The sequence below is a fragment of the Taudactylus pleione genome, unplaced genomic scaffold (genome assembly GCF_031769625.1).
Source record: "Taudactylus pleione unplaced genomic scaffold, aTauple2 ptg001095l, whole genome shotgun sequence".
Lineage (NCBI taxonomy): Eukaryota > Metazoa > Chordata > Amphibia > Anura > Myobatrachidae > Taudactylus > Taudactylus pleione.
In genome coordinates this window covers 247,227-262,630 of record NW_028285496.1, presented here as the reverse complement: position 1 = coordinate 262,630, position 15,404 = coordinate 247,227, and the positions used below count along the sequence as shown (strand labels likewise).

At 46.8% G+C, this 15,404-nt stretch overlaps 1 protein-coding gene across 2 annotated transcripts; it reads left to right on the top strand.

Moving 5' to 3' along the window:
• The first annotated feature begins 1,657 nt into the window (after positions 1-1,657).
• ZBTB20 (zinc finger and BTB domain containing 20) lies at positions 1,658-14,971 on the top strand. Of its 2 annotated transcripts, XM_088461768.1 has the most exons (4): positions 1,658-1,856; positions 10,928-12,514; positions 14,265-14,528; positions 14,808-14,971. In XM_088461768.1, the coding sequence occupies exons 2-4, from the start codon at positions 10,948-10,950 to the stop codon at positions 14,969-14,971; spliced, it is 1,995 nt and encodes a 664-aa protein (XP_088317894.1). In that variant the 5' UTR covers positions 1,658-1,856; positions 10,928-10,947. The 2 variants fall into 2 exon arrangements, with proteins under 2 accessions (XP_088317894.1, XP_088317893.1); XM_088461767.1 differs by lacking the exon at positions 1,658-1,856 and having other exon boundaries at positions 10,948-12,514; positions 14,265-14,971.
• Positions 14,972-15,404: the final 433 nt, after the last annotated feature.

Sequence of the window (15,404 nt, the reverse complement as noted above, 5' to 3'; positions counted from 1 at the left end):
CACTATACATCTTCTCGGACCCCCTGAAAAATAAAAATGCTAAATATTGAGTCCCACGTGCTCTCGGTATAAGTGACAGAGATCCCTAAGACTCCTGTCCATTATTTATTATCAACATTTATTTTATTTTTTTTTAACATTTATAAAGCGCCAGCATTTTCCAAACTATTTTACAAATTCTGCCAAAATTGTGTAAAAAAAAAAAAAAAAACCTGCAATTTTCAAATACATTGTATTTGTCCTTCACACTCCCCAAACCCTTCCGCACCATTTATTATAACATTAAATTGTTCTTTGTTCTGATTTGTACTAGAGGGAAATTCCATAAGTTTTTGTGTTTTCAAATAGGATAAAAAAATTAAGTAAATCTGTTTAAGATTCACTAGCGCACTATCTCCCACGTAATAAAGACAAAAAAGGCCCCCGTTGCAAGTGATGCGAGCAATTAACGCGCAAATTAACACGTCCGTCGTAGCTTCCAAACTGGCACGGAGCCCCCCGTAGTGAAAGGGTTAAAACTAGGAGAAAGGCACATTGAGAGCTGTCATGGGTGGTGACCTCCGACCCTGCGCCATTGTGCAGTCACGTAACTACAAGGTGACCCGATTGTGGCCCTATGATAAGCAGTACAGTACATGGTCACACGTGTACATTAATATATTTTTAGAGGCAGCGATGAACAGAGGTGAAGCAGACAGGACCTCATTCAGAGTCGGTCGAAGCGGCCGCACGGTCGTACGCCACCGATGTTCGCTATACTGGGCATGCGTACAGTTCGCAATGCGCGTGCGCAAACTAGCTGCTACGATCAGAAATTTCTCTCTCCTTGAACACAGCCAGGTCGGTAGTTTGAGTGACAGATTGAGGCGTTTGTGGGTGGTAACAGGGGAAGGTGCTTGAAAACGGGGGAGTGGAGATCCGAACGCAGGCGTGCCTCATTATGCGAATGGCGTTTTGTGGGAGTGCATACGGTTTATGGGAGTGCATAATTAACAAAGTAGCGTCATGGCACATGTGACATGGGAGGTTTTTACACTGACATGATCGTAGAGCTTAAGAGAGGGTATGGTCAACCTTAAGCTCTACGACCAGTTTCGATGGTTGCCGTTGGTCTCGATTAATCCTTATATGCCCGGAGATGACGTGCAATGCGTATGAGAAGGGGGCGTATTTTTTTGTCTTCCAACCGCTTCCTCCCCTTGGTCGGCCAACTACCGATCCGAACTTAGGGACGCAACTTGCGAGGGAATCATTTGCATATACGGCCCCTTTTCGCGTACGACCGTGCGGCCGCTTCGACCGACTCTGAATGAGGTCCTCAGTTCTTAAATAGATCGCCTATATAAATGACTACGCCTCTGCCTCATGCCAATTAGCTAATTAACAACATTCTACGTCGGTCCACCACCCCATGCTGAGCAACTGAGCACCAGGTAATAAGGCTAATTACTAAAACAACGGGCAGTGCTTCATGCAGACAGAGTCTGGGCTGGCGAGGGGTACCGTCCAGACCACTCTCTCACCCCGGTGCACAATAGAGATTCTCTCTGTCTAATGGCAGGAGAGACGGAGGTTATCTTTAACATATTCTAAAAATTCCTTTTCCCAAACATTGAGTCCGTTCCCCTCAAAAGGTCCTTTGTCTCTTCACAGGAAGAAACGCAGGACAGCTGAAAACCAGAAGGCGTCTGTGGAGAATGAGATTACTCAGCCGAGAGAAGGCAGCGCCAAGCCGGGCCACCCCTGCCAGAACTTTGTAGCTGTTCTGTTGCGGTGCCCAGCCATATCCACTCAACACATACAGACATCAAGCAGCCAATCAGAACGTGTGCACACACACACAGAGTCGTCTGATTGTGAGTACTTACTAACATGACACTGCGGCAACCAGCCAAAGTCCCTTATATAATGAGCCGTCGCCTTGCTTTCTCTGTCTAGGTCACGCCAGGCAATGGATTGCCACTAGTCATGTCCTGATACACAGCAGGCACACATCAACACAATGGTTGGCGCCGGTATAGGCACACTTTTGGCACTGCAGTTGTCATTACTCTTAAGCCTCGGCCAATCACAGCTGTGAGCGCTAAGGGCACTCTGTATGGTGTGGCCCATTTCAGATCTGAGGCACTTACAGTACGCCCGGATATGACGTACTCGTGACGTTGTGAGTGACAGCATTAGACAGCAGTGTTCAGAAACTGACCCATATTTCTAAATCATCTCGGCTTATTACAGGTTATATAATGGACCATAATGGAGAGACCACAAACCATTATTCTGCCAAATTCCTCCCCACTAATGCAGCTTCCACCATCTACCATTATTATTGTTTTACAGTATAAAGCGCCACTGACCGTGCAAGCAAATCCAACGCCAGTATCCTCCTATAGGTGCGGTGTCACCATCATGGCAGACATACAGTACAGGGGCCTATTCATCATAACTAAAAAACTCAATGGAGGTAATTTAGGTTTAGAACCGGCATGGAGTTCTACCTAATTACCGGAGGATTCATCATTCCTCCTCTCCATAACTATCTATTCCAAAAACAGCTTTTCGGGAAATAGATACTTTACCCCGCCTGCTCTAACTTACCGCAGCTGTATTCAGTGCTGCGCATGCGCCGTTCCGTTCACAAAAGCGGCGCATGCACAGCAATGATTATAGCTGTGGTCATTCTGTGTGTCCCCCCTTCCCCCCCTCCGCTCACCTCCCTGTACCCCACATAGCTGGCCGCTGCAGCCGTGGACCCCGACCTCACGTCTGAAGGGGAGAAAACAGTGAAGTTAAAAAATATATATATATAATTTTTATTTTTTTAACTTTACTGTGTTCTGTCGGGAGAACACAGACAGAGCCGGAGCCGGTGGAGGGACCAGGGAGCGACGGAGGGAGCCGAGGAGGACCTGCCCACGCTGACAGCGGGTAAGTGTAACCCGCTATATATTTATATCGGAATTTGATGAATAGCCTAATTTCTCCATCCCCATACTAATGTATTAATGTGCTAATGTACGGGGAGTGTGGAAATTAACACAGGCGGATGTAACCTGGATATATCAGTGATATCTCCTGTGTTAAGTGTGTTAATGAATACTAAAATAACGGTAATTACGGAAAATGCCCTTAAAACCATTATTTTATTGTTGATGAATAGGCCCCACAGTCTCCTTCTTAGCCAGTTTTCCATCTCCTTCACTCCAGGTGTTCAGCCTCCCACACTCCAGTACCCAACCTTCATTATTATAGGTATTCCATTCTAGTCCTTCCAGGTGTCCTGCCTCCTTCACTTCAGGTGTACCGTCTCCCTCCGACTGCCCAGATATTTAGCCTACTTCTCCCCACATGTACTGTCTCCCTCCCCCTGCTTCTTTCACTCCAGGTGTACCATCTCCCTCTGCCTGGCCAGGTGTCCTTCCATGTTCACTCCAGGTGTACTGTCTGCCTCTGCCTGCCAAGGCATCCTTCCTCCTTCACTCCAGGTGTACCATCTCCCTCTCTCTGACCAGGTGTCCTTCACTTCAGGTGTACCGTCTCCCTCCAACTGCCCAGATATTCAGCCTACTTCTACCCACATGTACTGTCTCCCTCCCCCTACACAAGTATCCTGCTTCTTTCACTCCATGTGTACCATCTCCCTCTGCCTGACCAGGTGTCCTTCCTCCTTCAACCCAAGGTGTATCATCTCCCTCTGCCTGGCCAGGTGTCCTTCCTCCTTCACTCCAGGTGTACCATCTCCCTCTGCCTGGCCAGGTGTCCTTCCTCCTTCACTCCAGGTGTACCATTTCCCTCTGCCTGGCCAGGTGTCCTTCCTCCTTCACTCCAGGTGTACCATTTCCCTCTGCCTGGCCAGGTGTCCTTCCACATTCACTCCAGGTGTACCGTCTCCCTTCGCCTACACAAGTATCCTGCTTCTTTCACTCCAGGTGAACCATCTCCCTCTGCATGGCCAGGTGTCCTTCCACGGTCACTCCAGGTGTACCATCACCCTCTCCCTGACCAGGTGTCCTTCACTCCAGGTGTACCGTCTCCCTCCACCTGCCGAGGCATCCTTCTTCCTTCACTCCAGGTGTACCGTCTCCCTCCACCTGCCGAGGCGTCCTTCCTTCTTCACTCCAGGTGTACCATCTCCCTCCACCTGCCGAGGCGTCCTTCTTCCTTCACTCCAGGTGTACCGTCTCCCTCCACCTGCCGAGGCGTCCTTCTTCCTTCATTCTAGGTGTACAATCTCCCTCCACCTGCCGAGGCGTCCTTCACTCCAGGAGTACTGTCTCCCTCCACCTACCCAATTATCCTGCCTCTTTCACTCCAGGTGTACCAGCACCCTCTGCCTGCCCAGGTGTCCTCTCTCCTTCACTCCAGGTGTACTGGCTCCCTCTGTCTGTCCAGGTGTCCTGCCTCCTGCACTCTAGGCGTACCATCTCCCTCCTTTCTGCCCAGATGTCCTGCCCCCATCACTCTAGCTGTACCTTCTTCCCTGCCACCACTGAACCATACTTAGCCCCTGTGGTATTCCAGCTGTCCAGTGACGGTTTCAGAGAAGCTCCCAGCTAATTTGCCAACCTCTCTTGATGAAATTGTAAATGTTCTGCTGCTTGCCTGGCCTTGCACCCTTTAAGGTGTGGAATAGCCTAGGTTATGTTATAGTGTGGAATATCCTAGGTTGTGCTATATTGTAAGGAATAGCCTAGGTTCTGTTATAGTGTGGAATAGCCTACAGTAGGTTGTGTTATAGTGTGGAATAGCCTAGGTTGTACTATAGTGTGGAATAGCCTAGGTTGTGTTATAGTGTGGAATAGTCTAGGTTGTACTATAGTGTGGAATAGTCTAGGTTGTACTATAGTGTGGAATAGACTAGGATGTGCTATAGTGTGGAATAGCCTAGGTTGTGTTATAGTGTGGGATACTTAGGTTGTGTTATAGTGTGGAATAGACTAGGATGTGCTATAGTGTGGAATAGCCTAGGTTGTGCTATAGTGTGGAATATCCTAGGTTGTGTTATAGTGTGAAATAGCTTAGGTTTTGTTATAGTGTGGAATATCCTAGGTTGTGCTATAGTGTGGAATAGACTAGGTTGTGCTATAGTGTGGAATATCCTAGGTTGTGCTATAATGTGGAATAGACTAGGTTGTGCTATAGTGTAGAATATCCTAGGTTGTGCTATAGTGTGGAATAGACTAGGTTGTGTTATAGTGTGGAATACCCTAGGTTGTGCTATAGTGTGGAATATCTTAGGTTGTGCTATAGTGTGGAATATCCTAGGTTGTGCTATAGTGTGGAATTGCCTGGGTTGTGTTATAGTGTGGAATAGCCTGGGTTGTGCTATAGACTAGGTTGTGCTGTAGTGTGGAATGGACTAGGTTGTGTTATAGTGTCTAATAGCCTAGGTTGTGTTATAGTGTGGAATAGACTAGGTTGTGTTATAGTGTGGAATAGGCTAGGTTGTGTTATAGTGTGGAATAGCCTAGGTTGTGCTATAGTGTTGAATAGACTAGGTTGTTTTATAGTGTGGAATAGCCTAGGATGTGTTATAGTGTGGAATATCCTAAGTTGTGCTATAGTGTGGAATAGCCTAGGTTGTATTATAGTGTGGAATAGTCTAGGTTTTGCTATAGTGTGGAATAGTCTAGGTTTTGCTATAGTGTGGAATATCCTAGGTTGTGTTATAGTGTGGAATAGCCTTGGTTGTGCTATAGTGTGGCATATCCTAGGTTGTGTTATATAGTGTGGAATAGCCTAGGTTGTATTATAGTGTGGAATAGTCTAGGTTTTGCTATAGTGTGGAATATCCTAGGTTGTGTTATAGTGTGGAATAGCCTAGGTTGTGCTATAGTGTGGCATATCCTAGGTTGTGTTATAGTGTGGAATAGCTTAGATTGTGCTATAGTGTGGAATAGACTAGGTTGTGTTATAGTGTGGAATAGACTAGGATGTGCTATAGTGTGGAATAGCGTAGGGTTGTGCTATAGTGTGGAATATCCTAGGTTGTGCTACAGTGTGGAATAGACTAGGTTCTGTTATAGTGTGGAATAGCCTAGGTTGTGCTACAGTGTGGCATATCCTAGGTTGTGTTATATAGTGTGGAATATCCTAGGTTGTATTATAGTGTGGAATAGTCTAGGTTTTGCTATAGTGTGGAATATCCTAGGTTGTGTTATAGTGTGGAATAGCCTGGGTTGTGCTATAGTGTGGCATATCCTAGGTTCTGTTATAGTGTGGAATAGCCTAGGTTGTGCTACAGTGTGGCATATCCTAGGTTGTGTTATATAGTGTGTTATAGCCTAGGTTGTATTATAGTGTGGAATAGTCTAGGTTTTGCTATAGTGTGGAATATCCTAGGTTGTGTTATTGTGTGGAATAGCCTAGGTTGTGCTATAGTGTGGCATATCCTAGGTTGTGTTATAGTGTGGAATAGCTTAGATTGTGCTATAGTGTGGAATAGACTAGGTTGTGTTATAGTGTGGAATAGACTAGGATGTGCTATAGTGTGTAATAGAGTAGGGTTGTGCTATAGTGTGGAATATCCTAGGTTGTGCTACAGTGTGGAATAGACTAGGTTCTGTTATAGTGTGGAATAGCCTAGGTTGTGCTACAGTGTGGAATAGACTAGGTTCTGTTATAGTGTGGAATAGCCTAGGTTGTGTTATAGTGTGGAATATCCTAGGTTGTGCTACAGTGTGGAATAGACTAGGTTGTGTTATAGTGTGGAATAGCCTAGGTTGTGTTACAGTGTGGAATAGACTAGGTTGTGCTATAGTGTGGAATAGCCTAGGTTGTGCTATAGTGTGGCATATCCTAGGTTGTGTTATAGTGTGGCATATTTTACAAAGTTGCTGGACGTTTTGTCTCCTAAGTCAGTACTAACGAGCAGGCGATGAATGCTGATTAGAAGCTGCTCTCATCCTAAGGTAATACAATATACAGAGACTTGTTTACTGGTATGTTCTGCAACGTAATGTTCTCTTCTCACTTTATTTAGCATGTGGAGTTATATTGGTTACTATCTAGCGATCAACTTTATTATTTACCTGTTTATAAAGTGCCAGCATCTTCCCTGGCGCTGCGCATATTAAGCTGACACAATGCATATGAATGTATAAGGCAGCATAGGTTATCTAAGGCATGATAACTGTATGAAGCTGGGAATAAGGGATATGTTACATAAACACGGAAACACGTGTAGGAATGAGGACCTTGCTCAAAAGAGCAGACAATCTAAATTCATGCAGTATTGCTAGATGTTGTAGAGATCAGGACATCAGAGGGCGAGTCAGGAGTGAAATCCGTGAGAACGTAAACCTTACCAGCTACCAGTCAGTAGAAGCACTGGAGCCAGCGGCTACTGGTTCATTAAATCTGGACAAAGATTGGAAGATTAGGTGGAATTTCTTGTGGATTGATGAGGACATTTAGAGCTAAATTAGGGCAGGTTCCACCATGTCCCAACCAGTTCTACCATATCCCAGCCAGTTTTACCATGTCCCAACCAGTTCTACCATATTCCAGCCAGTTCTACCATATCCCAGCCAGTTTTACCATGTCCCAGCCAGTTCTACCATATTCCAGCCAGTTCTACCATATTCCAACCCGTTCCACCATGTCCCAGCCAGTTCCACCATGTCCCAGCCAGTTCCACCATGTCCAAGCCAGTTCCACCATATCCCAGCCAGTTGGAATTCCCAGCCAGTTCTACCATGTCCCAGCCAGTTCCACCATGTTCCAGCCAGTTTCACCATATCCTAACCTGTTCCACCATGTTCCAACCAGTTCTACCATATTCCAGCCAGTTCCAGCCAGTTCCACCATGTTCCAGCCAGTTCCACCATATTCTAACCTGTTCCACTATGTTCCAACCAGTTCCACTATGTTCCAGCCAGTTCTACATTGTTCCAGCTAGTTCCACCATGTTCCAACCAGTTCCACCATGTTCCAGCCAGTTTTACATTGTTCCAGCCAGTTCTACCATATTCCAACCAGTTCCACTATGTTCCAGCCAGTTCTACATTGTTCCAGCTTGTTCCACCATGTCCCAGCCAGTTCCACCATGTCCCAGCCAGTTCCACTACGACCCAGCTAGTCCCACCATGTACGAGCCAATTCCACCATGTCCTAGCCAGTTCAACCATGTACTAGCTAATTCCACTATGTCCCCACAGGTTCCACCAAGTCCTAGCCAGTTCCATCATGTACCAGCCAATTTCACCATGTACTAGCCAGTTCCACCATGTACTAGCCAGTCCCATACAGTTAAACCATGTTTGGCAATGTAAGAACCATCTCAAATACGTTCAAGCTTAAGGGGTCTATTACTATAGGAGACAGAGTGAAAAATGATAAGAAAGTGATAAGGTACCAGCCAATCAGTTCCCCACTGTTATCTCACAGGCTGTTTGAAAAATGACAGTTGGGGAGCTGATTGGCTGGCACCTTATCACTTTCTTATCACTTTTCACTCTGACTCCTAACGCTGCTTAGTAAATAGACCCCTGAAAATGAGAAGAATAACTAATATAAATATATATAAGAGAGGCCATTACTGATCTCGCCACAACCTCACTAGTGTTCTCCAGCGTTCTCCCTGATATTACAATCAACTGTTGGGAATTTTTTAGCGTGTTTAGGCCACTTAGAAACCCAGCAGTAACCCCCCACCCCCACCCCCCTGAGATAGGAGTGTACAGGTGCATCACTATTGTTGGAGTTAATTATTATTATTCATTATTATTGTTTTCAACATTATTTAAAAATATTATTATTTAAAAATATTTAAAACAAACTAAAAAAGAGCAAGTGCAGGCAACAAACTGTTCTTCCAACCGGTGACATTTGATCTAATGTCAAAACGGTTCGATATGTTTGAGGATCTCTACCAGTTCGTAATAGGAAGTCTAGAGCCGCAGCCAATGGTATTCGTACAGAGCCGGCCACCGGCCGCGGTGCTAATATGTTCTGCGGCTCTCAACGGTAACCATTAGGATGCATGCGCGAACGGAAAAGATCGTCCGCTAGCGTGCGGCGTGGACACTGCGTCCACCCTCTGATTCTGGACGCCATTGTGCAAACTCCTCTGGTGCCGAATGGGTGCTAATGTGGTGATAATTTAATGCATCATAATTATGTAAATGAGAATTAGTGCATCTTTTATCACCGAGGCCCCACTTTTGGAACAGGAACGTTGCTCTGCATCTATTCACATGAATGTGTTTAGGAAGTTATCTGTGTCTTTTCTTTCACCCACCCCCCCATCCGCACTGGAAACGTGCCAATTCCAGGTTATGCTTGCCCCGAAATTTAAAACCTTGGTTCAAGCATAGAAAGGAGCTCTGCTGCCACCGTGTGACCAATTCTAGCATTGCATGAATTTACTACTTTCATAGTCTACCAGCAAATGGTAAAGCTTCGTACATGTTCGGATTAAGGGACTGATTCAGCAAGGATCGCTAATGCGATCGTGGTCGCAATCGCTTATGCAAGTCTGCCGCGAGAGTATGCTAATGTTTGCAATTGCAAAGCACTCGCACGGACAACATGTAGACGCCCGCTTCCCCTCTCGCACATCCGTAATACCTTGCAATCCAGCCAAAACATCGGTAACATCGAGTACCATCGGAGCCACTCGCACAATTACAGCAGGTCAGACCTCACTTATAAATTGCTAACTTTCCTGTACGCAGTGAACCCTCAAGCTACGTATGGCATCGCAGTGGCTAATTTATGCACGCCCCTGTAACGGCATTCAAACGCACTGGCGCGCCTGCATTCGGCTGACCACTCCCCGTAACCACCCACAAACGGCACTTCCCGTCAATCACTTTACAATGAATCTGCGCGATATCTGCAATCGCTTTCCCGATCGCAGTGAGACGCATGCGCAGAAAGCAAACATCGGCTGTCCGCGTACGTAGAATCTGCGATCCTTGCTGAATCAGGCCCTAAGACTGATTTAGTTTAAGGTTCAGATTGGTGCTGATTTGAATTTATTTCTTTTTATTTGGCTTTACTTAAGATAAAACAGCTCACCGTAAAGACGGGAGCTAATGTTTCCTCAAGGAGGGCTGAGATAAAAGGTGTATTACAACCTCTGCTTTACTAAGGTCTGATTTACTAAGGAGTCTTATGGTGTTTCTCCTGCCCTGGCGTCTCCAAAGCAAATGCCCCTAGTGCTTCTTTTATTAAGATGCTGCCAGACTGTCCCCAATTTGCAGGTGAAGTCCCACTTTTTTAAGATCACTGTCACTGAAACTCTGGTTTGTAATATAGACCAAGGGCCTGTTTCAGAGGTGTCTGCCCTTGCCGCAGCACGACTGTGCCTGTATGCTAACGCCGCAGCCAATGGGATTCGTACAGAGACGCTCATCATCTGAGGCGCTAATCTGCAGCTGTGCACATTAAGACACGCATTGCTTCAGCGCAAAATCTCTGTCTGAAAATGGCTGCCGGAATCAGTGCCACTGCGTCAGAAGACGCAGTCGCTGACCCCGACATGGCTGCGTCTGGTTAGCCACCCTCCTGCAACCACCTAGAGACGCCCACTGAAACTGCCTCTCTCTGCGTCTAAATTAGTTCTGCGTCTCCCGGCTGTGACCATTGGGACTCGGTGAGACTCAGACGCACGCGCAAACTCAAAGAATGTCGTCCGCTAGTGCGCAGCCTCTGAATCAGGCCCAAAATGTTCAGGTATGATACAGTCACAGTACGGGTGGCATAGGCAGCTGTGTCATTCCAAGGGACAACTAAATCCTCAGCGCAGAGTAGATGATAAACATTGGTGAAGAGCACAGCAAGAGAGCGAGAGAATCGGCTTTGGCAGAGTTGCAGGAGGCGTTTATCTGAAAGTGTCCACTGAGGAAACGCTACATAAAGCGCCTTTATGTTACTATATAACTTTGTGACTACAACTAATGGCGTCCCTTTGTCTTGCCCGCAGGTGACATCAGTTGCAAGGGGATGACAGAGCGCATTCACAGTATCAACCTTCACAACTTCAGCAATTCCGTGCTCGAGACACTCAACGAGCAGCGCAACCGTGGCCACTTCTGTGACGTGACGGTGCGAATCCACGGAAGCATGCTGCGGGCCCACCGCTGCGTGCTGGCCGCTGGCAGCCCCTTCTTTCAGGACAAGCTGCTGCTAGGATACAGCGACATCGAAATCCCTTCGGTGGTGTCTGTCCATGCAGTGCAGAAGCTCATTGACTTCATGTACAGCGGGGTGCTACGGGTCTCCCAATCAGAGGCTCTTCAGATCCTGACGGCCGCCAGCATCCTGCAGATCAAAGTGGTCATTGACGAGTGCACACGAATTGTTTCACAAAACGTAGGTGGGGTATATCCCCTGATACAGGACTCTGGCCAAGAGACACCCAGGGGAACTCCGGAATCAGGTACCTCTGGGCAGAGCAGCGACACAGAATCTGGCTTCCTGCAGAGCCATCGTCAGCACAGTGTGGACAGGATCTACTCTGCCTTATACACATGTTCCATGCAGAATGGCAGCGGGGAGCGCTCCTTTTACAGTGGCGCCCTGGTGAGCCACCACGAGACTGCATTAGGGCTACCTAGACAACATCACATAGAGGAGCCAAGCTGGATCACGCGCATACATCAACGCTCCCAGCGGATGGAGAGGTACCTCGCGACCACTCCTGAAACCACCCACTGCCGTAAGCAGCCTCGCCCAGTCCGTATTCAGACATTGATGGGAAACATACACATAAAGCAAGAGGTGGATGATGACTATGACTACTATGGGCAGCAGAGGTCGCAGGGCCTCGAGCGCAATGAGTCAGAAGAGTGCACTGAAGACACCGATCAAGCTGAGGGCACGGAGAGCGAACCGAAAGGGGAAAGCTTTGACTCTGGCGTAAGCTCATCTATTGGCACAGAGCCTGACACGGTGGAGCCACAGTACATGCCTAGTCTTGTACGAGAGGGACAGCTGGATCCTTCCAAAGTTGAGTCAAACAACTTGCCCACTGAATGCATAGAAGACCAGAACCAACAGCATGTAGATACCAGCTCTTGCTACCCTGAGAAGAGGAATAACATTGACGTGGACAGCACAGTGCTTAGTGTTAGCAATAGCACCGACAAAGAGGTCCTGCAGAATTCCGTCACCCAGTCAATTGCGCAGACTTTGCCAACCACTCAGTTGTACTTACGCCAGACGGAAACACTCACCAGCAGTCTGAGAATGCCGCTAACTCTGACCAGTAATACCCAGGTCATTGGCACGGCTGGCAATACTTACCTTCCAACCCTCTTTACAGCGCAAGCGGCAGGGGGTGGTCCCAAGCCCTTCCTCTTCAGCCTGCCCCAGCCTATGGCTGGCCAGCCACCTCAGTTTGTGACGGTTCCCCAACCTGGATATTCTTCCCAAATTCAACACCAACAATCCCAAGGAGGACACAGCACAGCCAGCGGACAGGGAGAAAAAAAGCCTTATGAGTGCACCCTCTGCAACAAAACCTTCACCGCCAAACAGAATTATGTGAAGCACATGTTCGTACACACGGGTAAGTCCACATAGCTCCTTCTTAAGTCATCTATTTAGAGCAATTATTCTTTAAGAAATTGACATTACTCTATGTGAAATATATTTGAAGGTGGCTTCATAGGGTGTAGAAAGGGTGTATTTAGTTTATATATATATATATATATATATATATATATATATATACACATATATATATATACCTCAATTTATTATCATTCATTTCACCCACCCTAACTTTGCAGCCGAGGCCTATTTCACACTCCTTCCCTTTGCTATCAAGCCCTACCTCACCCTTTCTCACTTTGATGTCAAGCCCCATCTCACCTTCCCTCACATTGCCACTGAGCTCCAACGCACCCTCCCTCACTTCATCATCAAGTTCCACCTCACACTACCAACCTTTACCGTTGAGGCCACCTTGCCCTCTTTCCCTTCACCGTCTAAGCCCATTTCATCCTCCCTCACATTACCATCGAGACCCATCTTATCCACTCTCACACTTAGATTGAGGTCTATTTTACACACCCTCACTTAGCCCACCTCACCCACCCTACTGTGCCAATGAAAGTCAACCTCACTTTGCCATTGAGGTTCACCTCACCCAACGACAAGCCACACTTTACTGACGAAGTCCACCTTTCTTCCACCAATGAGACACACCTTGACAACCTTCATTCCATTGATGAAGATCACCCTATTTCACCTACAAAGCCTATCCTAACTCTACCAATGAGGACCACCATCACTTTACCGACTGGTCCAATTCTCACTCCCACTAAGAGGCCCATGCTCGCTCTGCCAACAAGGCCTAATTTCACTCCCATTGACAAGGCCCACCCTTGCTCCGCCGACTAAACCCTCCCTCACTCCATTGATTAGATCCATTCTCACTCCACTGATGTAGTTCATTCTCACTCGTGCCCACCTTCACTTTACCAAAGAGACCCATCTTCATTCCACCGACAAGACCTACTTTCATGAGGACCACCCTCACTGCAGCGTCGAGGCCCATCCTCACTCCAGCATTGAGGTCTACTCTCACTCCCCCAACGAGACCTACTCTTACTACTTCACAAGGTCCACCTTGCTCACCCTCACTACCCTACACTAACCTTTACTACACCCATGCACCACCGAAGAGTCCCACACACACTGCTCACTTTCTCTGTGAAGACATAAATCATTATTTATTATACATTGCAAGAAACACCAGTAAACACAATATGACACAATTCTAATGATAGTGCAAGACCGACGTCTTGGATCCAGTAGTGATAGTTTTCCATACAGATGGGAGTCTCACAATGGGGAATGGGGGCGCTCTGTTAATTACTCTAACAATAACATCTGTAAATTGCATCCTCAATAAATGATCTGTCCTTTACCCCGTCAGCCGTGATGTATGTAACTGGTCTAGCTGCCTGTCTGTATAGCTTCTCTAATTGCTTGATGTGGTGTAAATTGTGCCAGTGTCCTGTCTCCCAGCCCAGCCATGAACGTCTAATTAGACAGGATGCAGCACGGTTCTGTCTTAACATTGTCTTGTTTTTGTTTGTTTAAACCCTCTTATTTTCGGAAGCAACACTCCTTAAAGCAATACTGTTATCTCTCCCTGCTGTGCTTTTTATTAAGGCGCGGGATATATTCACAATGCTAAATATTGCAACGTCTCTGCTTACAGCTCATACACAAAGTGATCTGATTATTTGTTAGCGTTTCACTGACTTCATCTATTCTCTTTCTCCCTTCTTTATTGGCACGTACTAAAGGCGAGAAGCCACACCAGTGCACCATCTGCTGGAGGTCGTTCTCATTAAAGGATTACCTAATCAAACACATGGTGACGCATACCGGCGTGAGAGCCTACCAGTGCAGCATCTGCAACAAGCGCTTCACCCAGAAGAGCTCCCTGAACGTGCACATGCGCTTGCACCGGGGAGAGAAGTCTTACGAGTGCTACATTTGCAAAAAGAAGTTTTCTCACAAAACGCTGTTGGAAAGACACGTGGCCCTCCACAGCGCTTCCAACGGCACCGCCAGCATCCCAGTCCCCGTTCCACTCTCAAGCTCAGCTCCGGGATCGGTTCAGGCTCCTGTCTCCACTCCAGGACAAGGCTTGCCCCCTGCTCCCAGCTTGGCACCTGCACTGGTGCTGCCTTCGACCCCGGTGCTGCCTCCGACCTCGGTGCTGCCTGCAACTCCGGTTTTGGCACCTGGTCCAGTTCTGGCTCCAACTCCAGCCTTAGTTCCAGCTCCACTTTTGGTCTCTGCCTTAGTACCGACACCATCACTGGCTCCACCCCCCACCGCTGCTCCGCCTCCTGGCCCGCCTCTGCTCCCTCGTCCGTGCCCTCCAAACAGCGGGGCCACAGGCTGCTCTGAGGGCACAACGTACGTTTGCTCAGTCTGCCCAGCAAAGTTTGACCAAATCGAGCAGTTTAACGACCACATGAGAATGCACGTTTCAGACGGATAGATACCATCCATTGTTACGAACAAAAAAACAAAACAAAAGCTATGGCACTAGAATTTAAAGAATTTTGTTTTTATCTTTAGGGGTTTTTTTTTTCCTTTTTTTTTTGACATTTTGTACTACATGAAGAACTGAATTTGCCTGCTGGTACATTACATTTCCGGAGAGTGGGTGAATATATATATCTATATATATCAAGATATATAACCTGCATATATATTTTATCCAGTCTCCCTCAGATGGTGGCCTTAAGGCCTGGTAGATTTACCTGAATTCCACTGGTTGGAATTCAAACTACTGGCCTCTAAATACAACCCTTCTTAAAAAAAAATAAAAAAAAAAATATACAAAAAGACACATGTAAAAAAAAAATCATGAAAAAGTTACAAAAACAAAAACTGAACCCTTTTTCCACTTGTGTAGAGCACTACAAAAA